Source organism: Lithobates pipiens, unplaced genomic scaffold, assembly GCF_037356315.1.
Source record: "Lithobates pipiens isolate NorthernLeopardFrog02 unplaced genomic scaffold, aLitPip1_a1.2 Scaffold_3, whole genome shotgun sequence".
Classification (NCBI taxonomy): domain Eukaryota; kingdom Metazoa; phylum Chordata; class Amphibia; order Anura; family Ranidae; genus Lithobates; species Lithobates pipiens.
In genome coordinates this window covers 103,417,659-103,432,111 of record NW_027507790.1, presented here as the reverse complement: position 1 = coordinate 103,432,111, position 14,453 = coordinate 103,417,659, and the positions used below count along the sequence as shown (strand labels likewise).

The 14,453-nt window shown below is 37.1% G+C and overlaps 1 protein-coding gene across 1 annotated transcript in view; it reads left to right on the top strand.

Annotated features, from left to right (window-relative positions):
• Positions 1-13,321, top strand: part of CHSY3 (chondroitin sulfate synthase 3) — a 538,207-nt gene extending 524,886 nt beyond the window's left edge. The window contains exon 3 of the mRNA XM_077462127.1: positions 10,924-13,321. Within this exon, the coding sequence (XP_077318253.1) occupies positions 10,924-12,486 (1,563 nt within the window). The 3' untranslated portion in view covers positions 12,487-13,321. The remainder of the gene's footprint in view (positions 1-10,923) is intronic.
• Positions 13,322-14,453: the final 1,132 nt, after the last annotated feature.

The window sequence follows — 14,453 nt, the reverse complement described above, 5'->3', positions numbered from 1 at the left end:
CCTGCACTTTGCTTAATTCATCGCAACTATAATCAATACAGTTTCTGCTTTTCACAGTTGTAATCCCGATCTAGCAAGGACACCAACTGTTTGGCTAGTTTCCATGGCAATAAATAATATTATGTTCCCATTTATATGCTGTGCAAAAAGAAAACACATTTTAATATTCACTTTTCTTTTTTTTATACACATTGAATTCCAAAATGTTTTATATTGTAGATCATTGATAACATTTTAGTGGTTAAAGCTTGTGTTACCTGAGTTCTGTTACAGTGCTTAACCACTTAAGCCCGAGAGGATTTGGCTGCTCAATGATCAGAGCACTTTTTACAATTTGGTACTGCCCTGCTTTAACTGGTAATTGCAATGTTGTATGCAAACTAAATTTGCGTCCTTTTTTTCCCACAAATAAAGCTTTCTTTTGATGGTATTTGATTGCCTCTGTGATTTTTATTTGTTGTGCTATAAAGAGGAAAAGACCGAAAATTTCGAAAAAAAAATGATATTTTTTACATTTTGTTATAATTTTTTTTTTTAATAAGCTCAATTTTAGTCATACATTTAGGCCAAAATGTATTCAGCCGCATGTCTTTGTTAAAAAAAATATCAGTAAGCGTATATTTATTGGTTTGCGCAAAAGTTATAGCGTCTACAAACTAGGGTACATTTTCTGGAATTTACGCAGCCTTTAGTTTATGACTACCTATCTCATTTCTTGAGGTGCTAAAATGGCAAGGCAGTACAACTCTCCCCCTAAATTACACCATTTTGGAAAGTAGACACCCCAAGGAAATTGCTGAGAGGCATGTTGAGCCCATTGAATATTTTATTTTTTGAGAAAGTGATTAAAAAAATGACAAAAAGAAAATAAATTACACAAAGTTATCACTAAATTATATATTGCTCACACATGCGATGGGTATATGTGGAATTACACACATTACATTTTGATTTCACTCACTGCCTATCACAGTTTGGGAGGCCATGGAATGCCCAGATAGCAAAATCCCTCCCCCCCAAATGACCCCATTTTGGAAAGTTTGCAGATCTCGCTTTTTGTCACAAAGTTTTGAAATTTGAAAAATAAATAAAAAAATGTCTTTACTTTCTTAATTTTCAAAAATAAATGAAATCTGCAAAATACTCACCATGCCTCTTAGCAAATACATTGGGGTTTCTACTTTCCAAAAAGAGGTCATTTGGGGGGTTTGTGCTATCTGGACATTTCAGAGCCTCCATAACTGTGATAGGTAGTGAGGAGCAAAATCACAATCTTACGCCATATTAAGCCTGAAGGCGATGCTTGGTTTTTGGGGTCCTGTACACAGCTAGGCTCCCAAAAAGTCTCACACATACGGTATCCCCGTAGTCAAGAGAAGCAGAAGAATGTATTTTGGGGTGTAATTTAACATATGCCCATGGCATGTTTGAGCAATAGATCATTTAGTGACAACTTTGTGCAAAACAAAAAGTGTAATTTTCCCGAAACTTGTGGCAAAATCTAAAATATTCCATAGACTCAACATGCCTATCAGCAAATAGCTTGGGGTGTCTACTTTCCAAAAAGAGGTAATTTGGGGGGGGGGGGGTTGAACTGTCCTGGCATTTGGTGCACAACATTTAGAAGCTTATGTCACACATCACCCACTCTTCTAACCATTTGAAGACAAAGCCCTTTTGACACTTTTTGTTTACATGAGAAAATATTATTTTTTTGCAAGAAAATTAAGTTGAACCCCCAAACATTATATATTTTTTTAAAGCAAAGGCCCTACAGATTAAAATGGTGGATGTTGCAATTATTTTCACACAGTATTTGCGCAGCAATTTGTCAAACTTAATTTTTTTAATTTTATTGCACTAGAACACACTATATTGCGCAAATGCTTGATGAAATAAAAAATATGATCCTATGCTGAATACATGGATACCAGAGGAGGTCCACTGCTAAAATGGCTGCCCTCGATCTGACCTTCACGGTAATACCTCACATGCATGGTGCAATTGCTGTTTAGATATGCCCATGAGCCGGGGGGGGGTGGCAGAGGTGCTTTTTATTTTAATTTTTTTATTTATTTTGCTTTTTCATTATATTTTTAAACTGTTCTTTTCATTTTTTTTAGAATTTTTATTCTTATCTCAGGGAATGTAAATATCCCCTATGATAGCAATAGGTAGTGACAGGTAGGATCTCTCCTCTGCCATCAAAGCATCTGACCACACCAAGATCGGTGTGATAAAATGCTTTGCCAATTTCCCATTGGTGCTGTTCAAATGTGGCAAAACCTAAGTCATGAAATGCTCGTAGCTTCCAGTTTCTTAGGCCATAGAGATGGTTGGAGCTATTCTGCTTTCTGATCAGCTCTATGGTCAGCTGGCAGTTCCACCGGCTGCATTCTTGGCTGCATTATTGGATTCCCTGTTGGGCCGAGAGCCCGAGAAAACCATGAAAGACGGTGGGGGGGGGGGGGAATTCCCTCCAACTGCTTGCAAAAGCAGTCTAGAGGCTAATTAGCCACTAGGATTGCTTTTACATGAAAGCCGACCACTGGCAGAAAAGAATGATACCAAGATAATACTTAAACCTGCAGGCCTCATTCTCGTATAACCACTCAAAGTCCAGCAACATACCAGTATGTTGCTGGTCTTTGTTGGCCATACATTGTGATGTTCTTTTTTGTGATGTTCTTTTTTTCATGCAGCCTATGGGATGCATGAAAAAAAGAGATTGGTGGGTACGCCCACCATTAGAATACCGCCCTTCATCCACCCACTTCTAATGATGGGCATACATGCACCATTTTTTTTAAACCGTGGTGGTGAAATCACCTCCTACAGTGCTGGAGTCGCCGATTTACGTATCGTGGGAGCAAATACTGTTGCTGTCAAGATAAATGAACCAGTTCTGCAACTGAATGGCGTACCTGCTAAGCAAATAATGGTTAACATCATGTAACCTGACTAAAACACTTTACACTGCCTCTAACATTTAATCCAAGCGTTAAAAAGCTCCTTAACCCCCTTATGTGTTAATTTTGTCTAGTTCAAAAACTATTTGTATGAGTCCTTTTCAACTCGCATGTAAAATGTTTATACGAGGATTATATACCTTTCTAAAAATTTCAATAAGATTATTATGGAAAAAAAAAAGCTCCTTAACCATTTACCTTCTTGGTAACATTTAACCCTCTAAATCTTTGACTTAACTAGAACAGATTAAATCCCCAGACTGAACCACAATAGTCCCTCACTGAAAGATAATACCTATCTTCCAAAGCTAAATATGAATGACCAGCACTGTAAACCTGGGAGCCTTTAAGGCAGTCTATTCTGTCTTGTAAAACACTACTTTAATTTATATTTTGCCAGTAAAAGACTAACGTTGTAAATTTATTGTGTTATGTGTATTTGTCTGTAGAAATTTATGAATTGTGATCAAAGATATTCAGATTAATTCCTGATAAGTAATTATTCAATAACCTGGAGATGCATCTGAAATACTTACATAGACTAAACATTTCATGCATCTTCAGTTTCTTCATAAACGCAAGCAAAATGTAAGCATTTCCCAGTGGATAGAATGGACAATTCGGTGTTTGTGTGGCTGAATATTTTGGTATTTTAAAATGTAATATGAAATTTGTCTCAGAGGTGAAGCTTTAAATAAACTTTCCTTCATACATTACTTTGATAATGGTTCAGAAAATTGTGAAAGCCAGAAGTCCTATAGACCTACCCTGCGAATATATTAAAGTCATGTCCCTGTCATGCTTATGTTATTTTAATTTTCTTTTAGCTCAAGGGATGCTTAAAATGTACGATAAAACTTTAACGCTGATATTTCCAGTTGGAAAAAAAGCTTGACATATTCTTTTTAAAATCTAATTAACAAATCAACCCAAAATAAATTTGAGTGAGAGAATGTGCTCCTGAAATCTGTTTGTTCTGCTGACTTTGGTGCCATGGTGCTTGTTCCATTAATTCTAGTTAAGGACATACTCTACTGTAAACATTTTCTAGGATCTTAGATACTAATTTTAAAGCTGTTTAGAGTTCTAACAAATACCATGTTCATTCCTTCCCTGTTTCCATAGCTAGGAGTGTTTCTTGTTTGCAAATTAGCTGATCTCTCAAACCAGTCACCCAGAATAATTTGCTTTCTGTGCCTGCACAGTAATCCATCTTTTTCTTTTGCTATTTCATCTAACACCTTGTTGTAAATTCTTTAGACCCTCTCTCTCGCTCTAATGTCACACCTCTCTAGCAAACCTTATTAAGCTATTGTCAAACTATGTCTAAAAATCCATGTGCATGTGATCTGTAACAATGAACTTCTCCTTTTTGACCCCTTTTGGTCTATTATATATATATATAATTTAAAGCTTTTTGCTATATCTGTTCAAAAAATGAAAAATACCTTTTGATCCTGGGAAAAATTCAGTGAACATGTAGCTTCCTGTGAATTGAAACTCTGCTGATTCTTATTAGTTAGCACTGTTCCCAGTTCTTTCTGTGACTACAGGACACCTCCCTACTATGTCATGAAGATGAAGAGGGTGGGTTCTGTAGTCCTAACACACGTCTTGTTCTAGGGTGACAACACTGCTCCTCTATAGATACAGTACAGTGGGTGAATGTTGTCAACCTAGAACATGAAGTGCATTACTGGCAGGATCATCATGTTAAAATAAAGATGAAACACCCACAAAATTAAAAATGAATGTGGTCACTACATCTAAGGAGTAGTAAAATGCAATGTATCAAATTTATGTTCACTTTAAAGTTTACTTGTTTCTTTAAAATATATCTGCTTTCTGCATTCCACTACACTGCAAAAAGTTTATAAACCATAAAACTGTGCAAAAATTTTTTAAAATTAAGTAATTATGTAACATTTACTTTATTTAGCTGCCGAATGTGCAAAGTTTGTATTTGGGATATGAAAGGCTTCCCAGCCATGTGCTTGTGTACAGTATTTTGTAACAGTGGTGTTTTTCAGGCTTACTATATTAATCTTTTGTAAACAATGCACTGCCTCTAGCGTGGATCTGTTCCTGGTTAAGGAATAAACTGTATTAGACTTTTATAGCTAGGGGATAACAGCAAAAATATGAAAGAGTTTTAAAGAAACGAATAGCTCTGTCTTCTTTAAAAAAAAAGGTTAACCTACTCAGCTACCAAATTACATATAAACTTTTAAAATTACCTCAGCCTTTACTGTGACACAAAACCAGTTCACTTTTTTCATGGTTGTTTAAAGCTGGACTTAAATTTGCTCGTATTTTGTCTTCCTGATTCGACCTTTCCCCCTCATCAATCTGCTAATGATATTTATTTCAATTGTTATTACGTAACTTATTTTAACTTATTTTAGACTAAAATTTTCATTAAAAATAAATAGCTGTCAGTGGGTTCTTGATATTTCCTTGAAATTTAGATTCCAAAAAAACGAAGTAAAACAAATGAGGTTGTAGCTGGCAAATACCACATTGCACTGCCCATATGAATGTAAGATGAAACAATTTTGGGGTCTAAATCTGGTCATAAAAGGGAAAAAAAATCCACAACCTGGTAAAATTGAGGAGGAAACAAAGGCGTAGAATAATGAGACCTAAAGCTCTGTTGCCATAGGGGGTTGATCCATCCACATGTGTTGTATAAAAAATATTTTGGGGCTATTGTACAAAGCTTGCCTGAAAGATAATTGGGAGAACATGCATGGAATGCTCAATGTTTACACTTCAGGTGAAGGAGAAATCTCTAACGTCGCACTTCAACCCTTAGCTACGGGAATGAATCCGTGCAAGTTCAACTGAACTCGCATAATTTCACTCCTGCATGTCGGTCCCGATTTCGGCCGCAATTTTACAAACATCTGTGCAGGTTTCTGCAGAGATGCCAATGTAAATCACAGCCCAGAATCGCAAAAAGTAGTACAGAAATGACTTTTTGAAATCGGTGCAGCGCCTCCGATGTGGCTTCACACCGATTAGGACGGTGCCATTGGCGCCAATTGCCGTTGATTTGACTTGTCAAATCGCATGTCAAAACGCTCCAGTGTGAACCAGGGCTTATGGCTACTTTAAAAATGGATTACTATTTATGACCTTAGGTATTTTAATTCTTAGTATTTGAGTCTTGTGATTAAAAGTTTACTTAAATGTGTTATTATGACATCATGGGTTGCATTAGGAAGCTATTTAATTTAGCAACCTTTCTTTTGTGAAAACACAAACTTGTAGAGGATTTAATGGATGTTCTGGCTCAGAGCTCACAGTAAATGGATATATGGCTGCCACAAAATAAACAGTGCAAATGGGAATAGAACAGTCAGCTGGCTGCATGCAGAACATGCACCAAGGAGTGCTCTATAATATTATTCATGTATGGACAACTCTATAATATGTTTCAGAAGCTTTGAAAAATTTGATGAATGTAATGCCCGCATTAAATCAGTAACTGGGGTTTACAGAAATTACTTTAATTATCTTAGATGGGAAAAGTTTTAGAATTGGAAAACAGTACTTTTGGAATACTTTGCATACTGTATATAGTATATATATATATATATATATATATATATATATATATATATATATATATATATATATATATATATCGTATTTATCGGCGTATAACACGTGCCAGCGTATAACACGCATTCCCAAGTTTAGGAGGGAATTTTAAGGAAAAAACTTTTAGGAGGGAAGTTTAAGGAAAAAAAACGTACATTTAAATGCCCATCAATGCAGCCTTATCAGTGTCATTTGCAGCCTGTCAGTGTCATTGCAGCCTTGCCCCAGTATCCATTGCAGCCTTGTCATTGCATCCTTGGCAGTGCAGCCTTGTCAGTGCAGCCTTATCAGTGCAGCCTTATCAGTGCAGCCTTGTCAGTGCAGCCTTGTCCCAGTGGCCATTACAGCCTTGTCAGTGCAGCCTTGCCCCAGTGCAGCCTTGCTCCAGTGTCCATTGCAGCCTTGTCAGTGTTACTGGATAGATTTAAAATTGGCGTCACCAAAATCGCAGGGACTGGATGGAGCGGAGCGAGCGCTGCTGAGATCGTAGGGACTGGGCGGAGCGGAGTGTTTGCCGCCGAGAAACACATAGTCAAGTGTACTCGGCTAGGCCCCGCTCCGCTCACAGTCATGCCCAGTCCCGCCCTATGATGGACATAACACAGGTCCAATGGCGGGACTGGGCATGACTGTGAGCTGAGCCGAGCCTAGCTGAGTACATTCAGCTATGTGTATCTCGGTGACGATCGCTCCGTTCAAAATCAGCGGAGATCGGCGTGATCGGCAGGGATTGGCGTATAACATGCACCCACGATTTCCCCCTGATTTTAAGAGGAGAAAATGTGTGTTATGCGCCGATAAATACGGTATATATTTATATATATATATATATATATATATATATATATATATATATATATATATATATATACAGTGCCTTGCGAAAGTATTCGGCCCCCTTGAACTTTTCAACCTTTTGCCACATTTCAGGCTTCAAACATAAAGATATAAAATTTTTATTTTTTGTGAAGAATCACCAACAAGTGGGACAGTTGTGAAGTGGAACGAAGTCTATTGGATAATTTAAACTTTTTTTGCAAATAAAAAACTGAAAAGTGGCGCGTGCAAAATTTTTCAGCCCCTTTACTTTCAGTGCAGCAAACTCACTCCAGAAGTTCAGCGAGGATCTCTGAATGATCCAATGTTGTCCTAAATGACTGATGGTGATAAATAGAATCCACCTGTGTGTAATAAAGTATAAAGTATAAATGCACCTACTCTGTGATAGTCTCAGGGTTCTGTTGAAAGCGCAGAGAGCATCATGAAGACCAAGGAACACACCAGGCAGGTCCGTAATACTGTTGTGGAGAAGTTTAAAGCCGGATTTGGATACAAATAGATTTTCCAAGCTTTAAACATCCCAAGGAGCACTGTGCAAGCGATCATTTTGAAATGGAAGGAGTATCAGAAACACTGCAAATCTACCAAGACCTGGCCGTCCCTCTAAACTTTCGGCTCAGACAAGGAGAAGACTGATCAGAGATGCAGCCAAGAGGCCCATGATCACTCTGGATGAACTGCAGAGAACTACAGCTGAGGTGGGAGAGTCTGTCCATAGGACAACAATCAGTCGTACACTGCACAAATCTGGCCTTTATGGAAGAGTGGCAAGAAGAAAGCCATTTCTCAAAGATATCCATAAAAAGTCTCGTCTAAAGTTTGCCACAAGCCACCTGGGAGACACACCAAACATGTGGAAGAAGGTGCTCTGGTCAGATGAAACCAAAATCGAACTTTTTGCCCACAATGCAAAACGATATGTTTGGCGTGAAAGCAACACAGCTCATTACCCTCAACACACCATCCCCACTGTCAAACATAGTGGTGGCAGCATCATGGTTTGGGCCTGCTTTTCTTCAGCAGGGACAGGGAAGATGGTTATAATGGAGGGGAAGATGGATGCAGCCAAATACAGGACCATTCTGGATGAAAACCTGTTGGAGTCTGCAAAAGACCTGAAACTGGGACGGAGATTTATCTTCCAACAAGACAATGATCCCAAACATACAGCAAAATCTACAAAGGAATGGTTCACAAATAAACGTATCCAGGTGTTAGAATGGCCAAGTCAAAGTCCAGACCTGAATCCAATCGAGAATCTGTGGAAAGAGCTGAAAACTGCTGTTCACAAACGCTCTCCACCCAACCTCACTGAGCTTGAGCTGTTTTACAAGGAAGAATGGGCAAGAATTTGAGTCTCTCAATGTGCAAAACTGATAGAGACATACCCCAAGCGACTTGCAGCTGTAATCGCAGCAAAAGGTGGCTCTACAAAGTATTAACGCAAGGGGGCCGAATAATTTTGCACGCCCCACTTTTCATTTTTTTATTAGTTAAAAAAGTTTCAAAAATCCAATGGATTTCGTTCCACTTCACAATTGTGTCCCACTTGTTGGTGATTCTTCACAAAAAATAAAAATTTTATATCTTTATGTTTGAAGCCTGAAATGTGGCAAAAGGTTGAAAAGTTCAAGGGGGCCGAATACTTTCACAAGGCACTGTATATATATATATATATATATATATATATATATATATATATATATATATATATATATATAGAAAGAGAGAGAGATCTATCTATCTATCTATCTATATATATATATATATATATATATATATATATATATATATATATATATATGTTATACTGAAAAATTCACCTTGCAGTTGGGCCGTGCAACAGAGCAAGGGCTAGTTGTTTTTGCTAGGGAGTAAGGAATAAGGTGAATACCTATCTTAGTCCTGCCTCTGCTCAATTGGTGCTGTATTCCACTCTCCAGTGCTCTCAGGTTGTGGGTAAACCCCTTTAAAATCCTGGCGTCGGAGAGCTGCATCCAGTTGGCCAGCGAAGAGGAGCAGCTTCAGGGGACTTATTTTACAACTGCAGATGGGAGAAATAAGGTAAGTATTCCACCTTTTTATCCCTTAAGGCCTGGTTCACACCTATGCATTTGTTAGCACATTTTCAGTTTTGCATAAACATACTACATTTACATTGGTTCCTATGGATATAGGTCACATTTGTGCATTCTGGCTTTTGGTTCCATAGACTTCAATGGATCAAAAATGTGTATTGAAAAATGCAAAATGCACCTGGAATAGGCAAACTGCAACCCGCATAGGTGTGAATCAGGCCTTAGACTATACAATGAATTAACTCTTGTATTGTGAGGGAATACAAGTGTTAAAAGCATAAGGCTTCATGTACAGGGGACGTTTTTACAACCTCTCCTGAATGATTTAACTTGACAGATATTGAACGTAACGTAAACATCCCTTGTAATAGAAAAAAAGCATGGACCTCTTTAATGTGAGATTTTGGTCAAAAAGACCTCAGATCTCACATTTACACGAAAGTGCAATAAAAAAATAACAAATAAAAAAAATTTATTTATTTTTCCAAAAAACAAAATTCCCCTTTAAGACCATTGGCTGCTCCGGGTAAGTGGCAGAGACGACTGTAGTGCGGCAGGAGAGGGGGCCCACTTCTGCCCCTGATAAAAGTGATCTTGCGCCTAATCTGCCACTAAGACCACTTTTATCTGAAAGCCAACTGCCCGCTGTTGAAGAGGATACCAGGGTTATGGCAGCTAGCCGCTGCTATAAAAATGGTATTCCCCTTCAAACAGCCACTGTATAATGACAGCAGGCAGTCAGCAAGTGGTTAAAGCTATAGTTACTATCTGGGCACCATAGGGGGATTTTTATTTTAAAATAGTACTTGATACTACTATGGGATCATTGCATATGAACTAATGGGCAGGGGGGCTTCTTTATGGAAACTGGAAGCCATGACAAACCAATCAAATTTTCAGGGCATGTTTTGTTTTTTGTAATCTTGATCAGTGAAGGTCTTAAAACCACATTGCATGTTTTTAGGCAGCATTGAATAGTGAACCACTTCTTGTGTCTAATATTTTCTTGTAACAATCTTACAAGGTATGAATGTACTGTGAATTATGGCAGTGAGATTAGTTAGAATATAAGTTTTCAGTTCTACAGACAGCACAGCACAGAGGTCTCTGAAATGCAATAGAGATTAATTTAAAAAGTAATATGCCTTAATAATACCTTTGTGTGCTTGGTTTAGGTAATAACATAAATCCGTATCTAAATCTGATAATAGAGTCACCTTAAATGAAGTAGTTTGTCTTCTTTCTAAATGTAAAGTTCTGAATGTGGGATTCTAATTATACTCAATAACCTTTTTCCTGTTGTAAAGAGTTTAGGCTGTATGCATATAGATTTTTTATTTATTTGCTGCTGCTTTTTTTTTTGAACAGTATATGACATGCTAATTTATTTCCATACATCAGCCTAACAGGTTCTGCTTGTTTATTTACAGATGCAGCAACTATTCCATGAAAATTATGAACACAACAGAAAAGGATATATTCAAGATTTGCACAACAGCAAAATTCATACAGCTATAACACTGCACCCTAATAAAAGACCAGCATACCAGTACCGACTGCATAATTATATACTGAGCCGAAAGATTTCTGAACTGCGCTTTCACACCATCCAGCTACACAGGGAAAGTGTTGTGATGAGCAAGCTCAGTAACACAGAGATAAGCAAACTAGACCAGCAGCTTGGTATGATGCCATCTTTCAATAGATTTCAGCCACGAGAAAGGAGCGAAGTAATTGAATGGGAGTTTCTCACAGGAAAACATATTTATTCAATGTCTGCAAATGCTCCACCATGCCAGAGTCTAAATAACCTTCTCAAGGTGTCTTTGGATGACACAGTGATGCAAGTGATGGAAATGATCAATGAGAACTCTAAATCAAGAGGAAGGTTAATCGATTTCAAAGAAATCCAGTATGGGTACCGGAGGATCCATCCTATGTATGGAGTAGAATATATATTAGATTTGTTGCTGTTATATAAAAGACATAAAGGAAGAAAGCTAACCGTTCCAGTAAGAAGGCACGCATACCTACAACAATCATTTAGCAAGCCATTTTTCAAAGAGGAAGAAGAGCTGGATGTGCAGAGCTTTCTTCAGAGCATCAATAGTGATACTCAGTCCTTTTCATTTTTTTCAAATTCTTTGAAAATGTTTTCTGCCCTTCACGTAACTAAGGAAATGAAAGAAAACATCAACAAAAAAATTCACTTCCTTGTCCCGCTCACTGGAAGATACGATATCTTTACAAGGTTTATGGAAAACTATGAGAAAGTCTGTCTGGTTCCAAAGCAGAATGTGAAGCTGCTGATTATATTATTTAACTCTGAAAACGACTTAGACTCCAATAGGCACATGGAACTCATGGCTGAATACCAAACCAAATACCCACAAGCAGAAATGTCCATCATGAAAATGTCAGGATCCTTTTCCAGGGGATTGAGTCTTGAAAGGGGCTCTGCTCAATTTGACAATGACACATTGCTACTGTTTTGTGATGTAGATTTAATCTTTACATCCGACTTTTTACAGAGATGTCGGGACAACACTGTGCAAGGACAGCAAGTATATTACCCAATTGTATTCAGTCAATATGATCCAAAAGTAGTATACGGAGGAAATCCTCCAACAGAAAACAACTTTGTTTTTACAAAGAAAACTGGCTTTTGGAGGGACTATGGTTTTGGAATTACTTGCATTTATAAAAGTGATCTGCTAAAAATTGGCGGGTTTGATACCTCTATTCAAGGTTGGGGATTAGAAGATGTGGATCTCTTTACTAAAGTTCTCTCTTCAGGACTGAAGGCCTTTCGTAGTCAAGAAACAGGGGTAGTTCATGTGTTTCATCCTGTCCAATGTGACCCTAATTTAAACCCTAAACAATATAAAATGTGCTTGGGTTCTAAAGCAAGTACATTTGCATCTGCTGCTCAGTTAGCAGAAATATGGTTAGAGAAACATTTAGGTTTTGGCTATAACAGAACTCACTCCTGACATGCCAACTCTAATGCTGGGGGGAGTTTACCTCAAAATAGGACAAGATGGTTTCAAAACTCCTCTGTGTCTTCCAAAGGATATCCGCTGTTATCACAGGCAAATAAACTCTACTGATGACCAGTCTTTTAAATCCCTACTGAAGATGAGTTTACTGTTTCCCATGTGTGTGTTTTGGATAAGAGCTATGATTAATATGGTCTTAAGGAGCACATTGATCAAGACCATAAAGGTTTCTTTTTTTTTAATTACAGAAGACAGTTCTTAATGGGGAGTTAAATGCAATATGACTTATTGTGTTTGTTAATGTGACCCAAATATTTGCTGGCAAAGGTACCACAAAAGTGCATTATGCTTCCCTTTGGGAAGAGACATGAGTTTTATAATTTATAAAAAAAAAAAAAAAGACTTAAATATATAAACACTACTTTTGTTCTTCTTTAGAATTTTTAAAATTAAAAGATAATTATGATTGTATCTTTATTTTTTAAAATTACATTGACAAGGGACTTCATGAACTTATGGTACTGGCTACCAAAGTCCAAAATGTCTTACTATGCGTTTAGTTCCGAATGTGTTGCTCCTAATGTAAACTATTCGCCAGAGGAAATGGTTGTATCAACATTGAAGAACTGAAAATTATAAAATGTGTTTTTTATTAGCTGGCAAGAGGATGATTTAAATGAACACTTTTATTTATAAGAACAGACTGTGTATTTTTTTTTGTAGAATATGCAAAATGTGTTTTTTTTAAGTAACTCAGACCACCAATGTATTATGAATAATTTTCCCTTGTGATGTCAGAGTTATTATGGTAAATTAATGGGTGCTTAAAGGTGCAGTGCTACTTACGTTGTCTTAAAATTATCTATATCATCCACAGGTCACAGTGAAATATACTATCAAGTATTAATTACTTTTGTGAAGGATAATAGTGGTTAAAATATTTATCTCCCCATGTGCCAATTACTGTAGCAGCCTATAGATCCTAGAACTAAACACATTTTTTTTTTTTATAGAGAATCATTGGAGCTATCTAAAGCTTTAAAATGTAATTTACTATTAGTGACTAAATGTACAAAATCCTTCTATTCTTTGGAGTTTCTTCAGTAGAGAATATAAATCCTGTTAGCCACATACTAATGGACTGTTTCTGGCAGCATGTTTCTACTGTACCTATATAGAACATAATACCTGTTATAGCAGACAATCAATATACCACATAGTAATTAGGTCTTAGGGCAAGAATCTCTCCAAATATGACCAATAAGCACCACCAACAGATATGTACAGTGTTTAAGGTTGGTGCTTCCATTGCAAAAGCAAAAACAAAAAAGTTTTACTTGAGCAAAGAAAAAGTAAAATATATATCATATATTTGTCATATATATCATAAGTCACTTGTGGAGCAGGTCCATTGGCAGGCATTTATCTGGGAAGTTCTGGACTCATCAATGTTTCCATCACCTTCTTTTAATGCATATTCTTGATTGGTGAACAGTAACATTCAAATAGCTCAACATATAAAGCAAATGTTATGCTACATCCCATAGTACATTCTCTTTGTGAGGCCTGTACAAAATGGCCTTACCATTTGTATGTCCCTGGGGAATTCATAAATAAATAAAGGCCCAGTTTATTGTAGTGGTAGATGGGGTCCTGCCCCTCAATATGATAAAGTATTAGACTTCATCATAGAGCTGCATGTGTGTTCCTACTCTGATCTGTAAAAGAACCATCAGTGGGCCATATATGAAAATAAGGAAATGAAGAGTATTATTTATCATAAGATGTCCTCAGACCTCCAGAAAGGGACTTCTATATGAGAAAGTGTGGGTGATTGGAGAACTTGGGAAGATACCAAGTCATGGAGAGCCAGGTAAAGTCCTATATACTAGCAAGTTTGCTTGCTTGTAGGTGGTGCTTCCAAAAAAATAACATCATTATCTGGCACAAAAAAACAAAAA